This window comes from Equus asinus, chromosome 16 (assembly GCF_041296235.1).
Source record: "Equus asinus isolate D_3611 breed Donkey chromosome 16, EquAss-T2T_v2, whole genome shotgun sequence".
Lineage (NCBI taxonomy): Eukaryota > Metazoa > Chordata > Mammalia > Perissodactyla > Equidae > Equus > Equus asinus.
The window spans coordinates 43,676,981-43,688,376 of record NC_091805.1 but is presented as its reverse complement, the minus strand read 5'-3'; the positions used below and the strand labels follow the sequence as shown (position 1 = coordinate 43,688,376).

At 45.0% G+C, this 11,396-nt stretch overlaps 1 protein-coding gene across 3 annotated transcripts; it reads right to left on the bottom strand.

Annotated features, from left to right (window-relative positions):
- Positions 1-3,202: 3,202 nt before the first annotated feature.
- Positions 3,203-8,359, bottom strand: C16H1orf162 (chromosome 16 C1orf162 homolog). 3 transcript variants are annotated; one of them, XM_014837247.3, is made up of 6 exons: positions 8,224-8,359; positions 5,750-5,785; positions 4,902-4,965; positions 4,330-4,427; positions 3,991-4,040; positions 3,203-3,735 (listed from the first exon to the last, which is right to left on the bottom strand). In XM_014837247.3, the coding sequence occupies exons 2-6, from the start codon at positions 5,772-5,774 to the stop codon at positions 3,571-3,573; spliced, it is 402 nt and encodes a 133-aa protein (XP_014692733.1). In that variant the 5' UTR covers positions 5,775-5,785; positions 8,224-8,359; the 3' UTR covers positions 3,203-3,570. The 3 variants fall into 3 exon arrangements, with proteins under 3 accessions (XP_014692733.1, XP_014692732.1, XP_044605410.1); XM_014837246.3 differs by lacking the exon at positions 8,224-8,359 and adding an exon at positions 7,913-8,217; XM_044749475.2 differs by lacking the exon at positions 8,224-8,359 and adding an exon at positions 5,949-6,113.
- Positions 8,360-11,396: the final 3,037 nt, after the last annotated feature.

The following is an 11,396-nucleotide window of genomic DNA, read 5'->3' as shown; positions in this document are numbered from 1 at the left end:
TCTGTACCCTCTCTCCCCCTCTTTGTGTCTCTCCTGCTATTCCAGGGAGTTCCCAGGGCCTCCCCATCACTGCCTCTGCTGCTCTCATAAAAACCCTGCTCTTCTGGTTTCTTCTAATAGGGTGCGGGCCAGTCTCAGTGCTCAGGATACTCAGGTGGCCCTCTGGTCTGAGTACGGCTGGGACAGGGAGATTGGTTCTTGACACGATTCTGCACGTGCGTGCCCCGCACATTTAGGTTCAGGCTCTCACAAAGTCTTCCAAGAACACAGTTCCTTTAGCTTCCACTCCAACCCCTCTCTCCATAGGTGGAGAGCTCCAAGCTGCTCAACAGCCTGATGGGAAGGGGTGGGGTGTGGACACCATCCTGTTCCTGCCATCCTCCGTGTTTCCATCCAGCTGAACCCCTCCCTCCCAGAGTCCCAGATCAAACATCAAAAGTGCTCTTTCCCCTCAGCTGCAAACAGCTCCAATCCCTCCCCTGTGGTCATGTACTGAACTTACATGAAGGAGCCACTAGCCCAACGGTTCTGCAAATAGCAATCCAATCTGGGCTCAGTTAGGACGTCCTACCACGCAAGGCAAGATGGCAGACATCGATCTGCCACAACAGAGGAAGACACCTATAGATGGCTTGGAAGATTTAACACTTATCTGCCTGGAAAACTATTTCCTCCGAGAAGCCTCCCGGTTTGCTCTGATTCCATGATCCAGGATTCAAGAGCCTTTTTTCTTCCCTTACCTAACAAAACCCTTTTGAATCTATGGTCAATTATTTAATTATTCATTTCACCCTCATACTTGTTGCACAGCCGTTTACATGATAGGGACACAAAAACCAGGACTTTGTAAACATAGGGCTGTGCCATTTAATATGGGAAGCTTCAAGAAAACAGAGGGAAGAGCAATGAATCTGATATTTTGCTTACAAGGGGATGGCCATGGGACAAAGCTCACTCCTCCTCTTGCAGCTGTTTATAAGGCGCTGGCTCTGACCTGGAAAGCTGATGTGGCTTCTAGCTACAGGGTTGGTAGAACTGTGTGACGTCAGCGCAGAGTTTGCCAACAGCTGAAAGCGGGAGCAGCCTCAGGCAGGTGCTGCCCTGGGGCAGCCGGTGCGCGTGCGCGAGGAGGGTTGCTGGGGCTGTGCCGCCCTCGTGCGGCCGGCCGCTTTGCTGTGCTGCGGCCGCTTCACCAGCCTGTTTCCCTAAACCGGCTTTCTCCTAGACCTGTTGGCTCCCACAGAGGGCTCACTCCTTTATCAAACCTCTCTCCCACTGCTTCCACGGTCTTCTCCTCAAAACCCAGCTGTCAGGAGCAGCTGCTCTATCTCAGAAGGAATGTGCTCTCTCCAGCAGGTCGCCTGACTTTACCTCTCGAGTTTCTCAGCCACCATATGTGCTCTGGGGCAGCTTGGCATGGAGGCAGATGCGAGGAATGTGAAATCAGAGTACTTGATTTAAGTTTTGTTCTGCCACTTACCGTGTGGGAGACATCGGGTCAATTATTTCACCTCTTTGGACTTTAATTTCCTTACCTTGATTTTTAAAAATATTATTTAATATATTTTTAAAACAGATGTATGGAGGATGCTTCCCTCCCATGCCTGCTTCCTTCCCTGTGGACTGAGTTCCCTCAGGGTAACACTCCTCAGTGACGCCCCATCGGAGGTGGAGTGACCTGTCTGGTGTTTGCGTCTGGAGGAGGAATCGGGGGTACCTACTCTGCCCTTCCTCTTTGTTTTCTTAATTTTTTGGGTGCAGCTTTCAAAGACCACACGATCTCTTCTGCAACTCCTGGGCAGCCGAGCCACTGGTTTGGTTGTGGGGAGTAGGGACTGGTCTTGGTGCAGCTCTGTCAATACGGAGCTCGGCGCTCTGAGGCCGACTTCTCTGCAGCCACCGTATCGACTCTCCATTCTCCAGCGTTGACCGCGTCTGTAATAAAGACTGTACTCTGTTCTCTGTCTGCTGAGTCCATGTTCTTATTTCTCAGGTGGTTCAGAATTCAGGTGGGGAATGGGATCACTAGGTATCAGGCAGGCTGAAGATCCGGAACAAGGTAAATGAAGAACTTCAAAAGTTAGGATTAGCCTTCCCGTATTACTTTTATTTGCTAATTTTTATGAATTTTCCTGGATTTGCTTTTCTGTTTACTGTTTTCATAGGAAATTTAGAGTAATCTTGCTGAATAAAAAATAATCTTATTGGTATTTTTACTGGGATCATCTAGGGAATTATTCGTTGGGATTTGAGGAGCGATTAATGTTTAGGTTGGTTTTTATTCCCATATAATGTAGTTATGCATTTTTTTGTATGTGTGAGGAAGATTGGCCCTGAGCTAACATCTGTTGCCAATCTTCCTTTTTTGGCTTGAGGAAGATTGTCACTGAGCTAACATCTGTGCCAGTCTTCCTCTATTTTATGTGGGATGCCGACAGAGCATGGCTCAACAAGCGGTGCTAGGTCCATGCCTGGGATCTGAACCTGTGAATCCCGGGCTGCTGAAGCAGAAAGCGTGAACTTAACCACTACGCCATTGGGCCGGCCCCTGTTATGCATATCTTTTATGCTGTAGTAAGGAGATGGACATTCACATTTGAATAGTGCTTTACACAACAGGGACCTTGTATTTGTGTAGAACTCTGGCATGTACAGAGTGCTTATGTATATACTATCTTATTTATTCTCATACTAAGAGGTAATTGTTGTTAGTTCTGTTTTCAAGACGAAGGAATTGAAGCTTTAAAAGTTTAACAAACTTTTTTTTTTAAAGATTGGCACCCTGAGCTAACATCTGTTGCCAATCCTTTCTTTTTCTTCTGCTTTTTCTCCCCAAAGCACCCCCAGCACATAGTTGTATATTCTAGTTGTAGGTCCTTCTGGCTGTGCTGTGGGATGCCGCCTCAGCATGGCTTGCTGAGCGGTGCCATGTCCGGGCCCAGTATCTGAACTGGTGAAACCCTGGGCCACCAAAGTGGAGTGCATGAACTTAACCACTTGGCCACAGGGCCAGCCCCGAAGTTTAACAAACTTGCCCAAATGAATGCAGCTAGTTAGAGGCAGAGGTCGAGACCTGAGCCACAGTCATCCTGAACTTGAGAGTACCATCACCTCTGTGAGTCTTTTATGAGAATTGGACTTTTGGCCTTGACCTCTGGAGGTGACAGGGACAGATAATTAAATGATGAAGAAGGAGCCAACGTTGTAGAGGATTTGCTTTTATTTGTAATTCTTGCTAGATTGTTCATTTGGTTGACTCCTCTCAAGCTGAACAATGACACTGAATGAACACTCTTTGTGCACTGAGCTCTGTACCACACACTTTGGAAGGGGACAAGGGGGGCAGTCTCAGCCCTCATGGGGCTAGGAGGCTGTCATTACACGTGGGAGGGCCAGCAATCTTTTCCCAGGGCAGGAAAAAGACTGACCCTCTGTCTTCAAAACTGCTGGCTAACATTGCAAGATCACACCCAAACAACTCCATCTGCAGTTTCACCCAGGTTGTGGCCCAAAATTTGTAAAAAGGGAAAGTGATGTATGAAGATGGAGCTGAGATGAGAGGAACTGGATTCAAGCCTCACTGGAACGGCAGGAGGAGTTTGTTGCTTTAATTTGAGCATAGACAACGGGGTCTGAGTCTGAAAAATGATTTGTAGTCAAGTGATCTCTCTTTCCTTCCGAGCTTTTAAAATTCATGCTGGCATACGTGAGTGCCTCCTCTGGGACAGATGAAAGCTACAGAGAAAGAAGGAGGAGGAATGAGTGAGTTCAGTTTGGGAGAATGTGTGTCTTTAGAAACAAGTGCTTCTTTAGAAGCAACTTGAAAGATTAGGGTCAGAGAATACCCAAAGAGATCAGAAGAACCCTTCAAAAAACTGCGTGCCCAGTGTCCATAGAGCAATGCCACTATTCTAGTCAATACACCATAGCACAGACTGAAATTCCAATGACAGCAGCTCCAGCGTCCTGGAAAGAGTGTGGTCATCTTACCTTGGCTGCAGGGTCTGAGCGAGGATCCAGAGCCTGGGGACTGGAGTGACCTGCCACAGGTGTCAGGAAGAAGAGGGGCGAGTCTCACCAACGGGGCCTGGAGGAATCAGAACCCTCTCCCTAGAATGTTGGGTAAAGGGATGGGGTGGGGAGAAGGTGCTGAGGTGGGAAAGGTGGAGGGTGGGGAGGGCAGGGAGAGAAGTGAAGGGATTCGAGTCCTCCGTCTGCGGAGAGGGTGGGCTACGCAGGTTTAGCCCCGCCCTCCCGTTATTCACTCAAGGCTAACTCTATTCTCTCAGCAGGGAAAGAAGAGCTGTCCATCTCTTGGAGACCACTTACATTTTCTGTAGCTCTTTATGATGAGGAAGACAAGGGCCATCAGCAGCAGTGTCAGTAGAACCCCAGCAAAAAAGGCTAAGACCAAATGAAGTTCTTTGCTGTTTTGGCAAAGAAAGGGAGCAGATGACCTGCTGGGCTTTTTGAAGGCTTCTCCTAAAGATCAAAGGTACCCTCTCCCGCCTGCCCTGCGGGTAAACCACGGAAACAGCGCTCACACTGGTTGGTCACTTTCTCTTTCACCCACTGGTTTTCAACAGTTGTACTTCCAGGTTCCAGTTCCATTTGGGGCCTCAGTGAAAGCAGTGGGCTCTGTTCCCCCTCAGAAAATGTTCATAGCCCCCCTTCCCGCTCCCAGTTTATCCATAAGCTTGGAGGATTCGTGAGTCTCTTGAGGCATGGGGGAACCCAGGTTAAGAAGTACATTCTGAAGATAAAAAATTGATTTAGTTCTCCCACTGTTTCTGGTCCCTTCTCCACACACCTTCCTCCCCAAGCCCGTAAGGCAAAGCTGTCATCACAAAATCAAGTGCCATGTGGTCCCAGATGAAACATGTTGGGGAATGCTCACTTACTTGGAGTGGGCAGAGGAGCACTGCACGGAGGTCGTGGTTGGGGCAGCCGTGGTGTGGGGTTTGTCTATGAGAGAACAGGAAGGGGATTGGTGTGTCTGCCATGTTTCATAAGTGTCCCCAGGTGCCCACCTATCCAAGCCACCAGTGGAGAGTACTGACGGGGCTACAGCTCTGCAAAGGGAGAGAACATTGTTTCTTAGATCCTGGGTCCTTTACCAGGAAAATTAGAACTGGAACTTAAGAAACAATCGGCTCCACAAATGAAAGAAGAGCCTGGTGTTTCTGTAGCCCCACGTGTCCCCAAAACATCTCAAAATGTTTTGCCCAAAAACAGCTCAAGTCTCTCCCTCAAAGATTTTAATGGGACTCCTAGGGAGATATGCTCCTCAGATTTAAGCAGGGAGTCTCAAGGCCAGGGAGCAGAGCACCACAAGAGAAACCCAGAATGAGCATTTGCTAGAATCCTTGGGATCTGCCGTGGAGACTGCTGCCTTTTGTTTGTTTGTTTGCTTGTTACAGGGCAAGTATCAGCGGCATTCAGCCAAAGGCAGCCGCAGGGAGTGTCCCAATTCCCACGCCACAGCTGGGGGATGTGAACTAGACTCCCACGGACTACCCCGCTGGTCTAATACTGAGCACAGACACACGCTTCACTCAAATTTGGAGGGTCAGGCAGCTCTCTCTGGTTCCCTTTTTCACTCTTTTTGGTGGTAGATTCTGCTCATGGTAAAATCTGATTCTTCCAACTTCGGAAATGTTGTCCCCTTACAGCCCTTTAGTAGTTTCCTGTTATTCCAGTTCATTTTAACTTGGCAGTGTGGCAGGTAATGGCTGTGTCCTGAACTTACCAGGTTTAGAGTAACTTCCTCCCATGCTGTCTTCTCCTGAGAATAAAAAAAAATGTACCTCTTACAAAGCTTGGAAAGGAGAGGCAGTGGAGGGGCCAATTGTGATCTTAATATAGAAGAGTAACAATGAGAGAGAGGCAAATCGTGGGTGGGTATTCTAGTGAGGCCAGTGGTCACAGACTTTACATGGTGTGGTTACCACAGCTCAGCAGCCAGTCCTCAGCTTTGCAGGTCCAGATATTTGATTTCATCAGGGCAGCAGGAATTGACTGATTGCTCCAGCGCTAACTACCACCCATCAACTCACAGGACACTGATGTACAAACTGGACTGACAGAAGGAGCATGTTGGTGTAACGAGTAGTATTCTATCATCAGAACATATAAGAAAGCCAGTTAAAACCATAATTTTGCTTGGTGAGCACTGAGGTAAGTTTGGGAGAAGATAAATGGATGATTTTAATATCGAGTGCCGTCTAGGTCTGATGCTCCTGCCTCGCTCTTCCCTGACAGTGTTGAGCACACTTTGACAAACTTGCCCTTGGAGGTCCTCCCTATAGGCTCCATCAGACACTTCTATTCTGTCCACATATTGTCCTTTCAAGTATGCCAGTATCCTTGTCTAGCTATGGTTCTATTTGTTATGCTAAGCTTTCTATATTTTCCCTCTTTTATTTCTTTATTTGTACCAAAAAGCATATAAAGCGTTTACAAGCAAAAAGTAAAATCATCCAAATTCCCACTACCCACTGTTAATATTTTAGTGTATTTCCTTTTACTTGTACTTCCATGAATTTTTAATTTTTTCAGTTTTAAATTTTTTCCTGGTTTTATTGAGATACAATTGACATACAGCATTGTATTAGTTTAAGGTATATAAATTAATGATTTGATATATGTATATGCTGCAAAATGATTACCATGATAAGTTCAATTAACATCCATCACCTCACAGAGTTACAAGTTTTTTTTTTCTTATGATGAGAACTTTTAAGCTCTAATCTCTTAGCAACTTTCAAACACACAATATGGTATTATTAACTATAGTCACTATGCTGTACATTACACCCCCAGGACTTATTTATCTTACAACTGAAAATTTGTACCTTTTGACCTCCTTTATCCATTTCCCCCACCCTCACCCCCTGCCTCTGGTAACCATTAATCTGTTTTACGTTATCTATGACTTCGGTTTTTAAAGATTCCATGTATAAATGAGATCAGGCACTATTTGTCTGCCATGCATTTTTTAAAAGCTAGTTGAGATATTTCTTCATATCTTCTATTTTTTTCACTAAGTTTTTTTTATCACAAGCATTCTTCCATGCCACTGAAAGCTTTCCATATGCATTTTTAGTGGTAATAGGTCTTTCTGTAGTACAGCTTGCTTAATCAGTTCCTTGCTTGTTGATAAAAATTGTTTCCACTTTTATTTAAATAAAATAAAAATAAATAAATAAAACAATTTTAGGAGGCCACAATTCTACTTCATATTTAGGTAAACCCATGATAATAATTTTCAGCTCTGCTATATATATTGTATTTGAAGGTAATTTATTTAGGCAACAAACGCCATTAATTATTTACATATTTAATTGTTCAGCTCTCAAAAGTGAATCAATTTCCAAGTCCCTGGACATGGGCTAGGGTTGGGAGGAGGACACCTCATTGCCACGTACAAGATACAACAGCAACATTATCAAGTGCCTTACAGTCACCAAAACTTTCTCAGATTGTGCTGTGCAGAATAATAAAGGTGGCAGCAGGGGAATCTGGTGAGAATTCTGAGCCATGAGAATAGGAAGCCGTCCGTCCACTGCAGAATCAGTAATAGTAACGATTTTTCTAGTGCTTCTTGCTCCTTTTCTAATTTAATAGTCAACAGTACTCTTTGTAGAGTATCATAAAATATGCATATAGTTTTTTTAAAATATTGAAATATGAAATTTAATATTGACATTTTAAAGTATCAAAATATGAAACTTACACTAGACCTCACCCCTGGGGAAGTGGAAGAGGAGAGGATTGTAGGTTTCTGTAAAATCCCAACCTTCACATCAGTGGCTCTGAATTTACAACTATCCCAAAGAAATGTTACCATCGCCCCCTCAGAAGAAAGGCGGGCCATCCCACCCGAAAGAAAAAGCATCCCAGAAATACTTACCTAGGGCTCCCAGCCAAGAAAAGCAGGAAACACACTTCCCTTTGAAAGCAACACTCCGAATATTTGGCAGAAGCATAAATTAACATAGAAACAGTGCCATCTATATTTTTTTCACATTTTGTCCAGCCCTGGAGAATCGTCCTGTTTGCTATAAAATCCACTAACCAAATGCAGCCATTCAGACACACCCTCCCCCCACCAAATAAAGTTCAAAAGAAAAAGATGATAGAAACCACTAAAAATTAAGATGGTGTTTTCTTTTGGTGAATGATACCTCATCTAGATTAAAAGCATGGGGTAAATACATTTACCTTTTAAGAAGAAATCCAGTCATAAGACGCAATTGTCTTTTCAATTTGCTTCCGTTACGACTCCTATTTCTCAGAAATGACGAAGCGATTACCACCATCAAGCTATGTGTTGCAATGATTTTGTCTAAACGTGAGGGCATACTTCCTCTTTGAGGCTAACATTATGTATTTTCTAATCCCATAATCAGAAAGCTGCTTTTGTATCTTTTGACACATTTATAGAATATATGTATATCCCAGAATACAGCAGAATAAGACAAGTTTATTTCTAATTAAGTATTTAGTGTCTATTTAACCACCATGCTAGATATTATGGGAGTCACAGCAGTATGACGTTATCATTGTCGTCAAGCATCCTACAGTCTCATTTATTCTAACCAGGGAGACAAGGTTGATCAAGAAAAACAAAGAGCAAACTGTTAAGAGTTAGCTGCCAGCTGCGTAGACTTGAGTGTGTTAAGAGAATGGAGATCCTGTCCAGGGAAGGCAAATTATTTATTTATAAACTTTTATTCATAAAATAATATTAATAAACATACTTATTAAACACTATGGACCGTACAGTAGGCCAGGTGCTGTGGATATTTCAGACAGCAAGGCAGAAAAGGTCCTCTTGGAGCCTATCATCTAATTGAGAAACAAAGTGATAAACAAGAAAACAACAGATTAATCACGGATTGTGTTATGAGCCACGAAGGAAAGAAGCAGAGTGCCATGCCAGAGAGTAAATGATGGGAGAACGTCTTTAAATAAAAAGGATGACTGCGGAGGGCCTGTCCACAGATCAGCCGTATACACTGAGAACCAGAGGACAGGAAAGAGCTGGCCAGGCAAATAGCAAGGGAGGACAGCTTCAGGCAGAGGGCAGAGCAACTCACAGGCCCAGAAGAAGGGAAGAGCTGGCAGAGCTGGTGAAATCAGATAAGGCTGCTGCGTGCGGGGAGACCTGGAGCTGGGGACCTAGAGCATGGATGGGGGTTGGAGGGAGGGAGAAAGGGACTACACGAGAAGTGCTCTTGGCCCAGGATGGCTGCTGGGATTCAAGTGATGTATTTCTTGGATATCAGTATGGTTCAAGACTGGGACATTTGTAGGGAATCGGAAGTAGAAAATAGTTACACAGATTTGAGCCAGATCGTGGAGGTCTTTAAATCCAAACAACATATACATTTTAAATATTAATAAGGAACCATAAAGGTTTTTGAATTGGGATATAATATGATAAACATGGCCTTTCAGGAAGGTTATATCACATCATATAAGATAAACTGTGGGTAGGAAACAGAAAGGAAATAGGCCAGGGAGGTATGGCAGTAGTTTAGGTATTGAATAAGGGTAAGAACAGCAGGAATGAGAAGGAACCCAAAGGTATAATAAGATTGGAAGTTATAAGACTTGGACCTGGATACAGGGAATGAAATGCAACATGAGTCAATGATTACTTCCAGGTTTTGAATCTTGGTTGCTGAGAGAATTCATTTTTCATTCACTCCGAAATCATTTATTGAATATGTACTATGTGCCAAGTACTAATCTAAGTTTTGAGAACACAATGGTGACCAAAAAATGGCCTTTTCCTGCCTTCATGGAACCTTCAGACTAGTAAAGGAGGCTGTTATCACACAGAAAAATGGTAAATCACAGCAATTTCATGTGCTTTGAAGGAGCAGGACCCCCACTGTGTGTGCCTGTGATACAGGGAACCAGGAAGGCTTCCTGGAGGAAGACAAGCCAAATCCAAAGTGTGAGTTGGAGTTCCACCAGGCCAAGATGGGGGGAATTATCAGAGGGAACAGAACATGAAAATTGAAAAGCCCTGTGCCAGGAGTGACATCAGCATCGTGGCAGAGTGAGTTGTTCCCTTAGTCTCTCCCCTCTAAGTTACAACTAAATGGACACTCATTAACCAGTGGAGGATTCCCTGCACAGCACAGTAGGACTTCTGAGAGATCCACGCAGCTATACATCTGAAGGTGGGTGGACTGGATCCCCGGGAGGCAGTGGAACTAGGTGAGCGCACTCCTCCCTCTCCCTGGTGGGGCAGGTCACTGATCCTCATACAGTGGCTAGAGCGACTGCAAGAGGAGGCAGGAACAGCCCAGCCTGTGTGAACGCTTTCACAATTGCAGTCCGGCCCTCACAATTGCCAACCACGCCGTGGTGGCTTCACCTGAAGAAATGCTCCCCACCAAGTGGTGGCTTAGTCCCTGCATGGGCACCCCTCACTCCTAGCACAGTGCAGGCAAGAAGGTGCCCTGTCTGCTCAGAAGGCACCTCTGCCTGCAGAGCACAGGAGCCTGTGCGACCCACTGAGTGGTGGCTCAGCCCCAGTGTGGGTGCCCCTCAGCCTTAGTGCAGTGCAGACAAGAAGGCACTCCACTCACTAAGAAGGCACCCCTGCTTGTGGAGCACAGCAGCCTGCAGGATCCCTTGAGTGGCAGCTCAGCCCCTGCATATGAGCCTCTCCTGCCTAGTGTGCAGCAGCTCAGTCAGTTCCCCATCAAGCATAGAGGCCCTGACTACGGTGCCTGTCTCACCCACCCAGTGCAGAGGACTGGCCCACGTGAAAGCACTTGCAGAGCAGCTGTGGCCCACCCACACAAACACACAACAGTCCTATACACACAACTTCCAGTAGATGGGGTGGGATCAGAAAACACAGCTTCTGCTCCCCCCAGGTGTGGCAGGTAGAATCTGCAACCCAATACTACCACAAATGGGCCAGCAAAGGGTCAACTCATCAAACACAATGAAGAACTACATTAACATTTCAGAGCAGAAGGAAAATGACAAGTCTCCAGAAATCAATCCTGAAGTCACAGAAATTTACAATCTAAATGACAGAGAATTTAAAATAGTTGTCATAAAGAAACTTGATGAGTTACAAGAAAACTCAGACAGTTCAATGAGCTCAGGAAAGAAAATAATAAGCAGAAGTAATACTTCACAAAAGAGATTGAAACTCTAAAAATAAAACCAAAGAGAAATTCTGGATATGAAGAACACAATTAATGAAATAAAAAAATAATCTAGAGAGGCTGGCCTGGTGCCATAGTGATTAAATTCACATGCTCCACTTCAGCAGCCCAGAGTTTGCTGGTTTGGATCCTGGGAGGGAGCCTCTGCACTGCTTATGGAGCCATGCTGCAGGAGGTGTCCCACATATAAAGCAG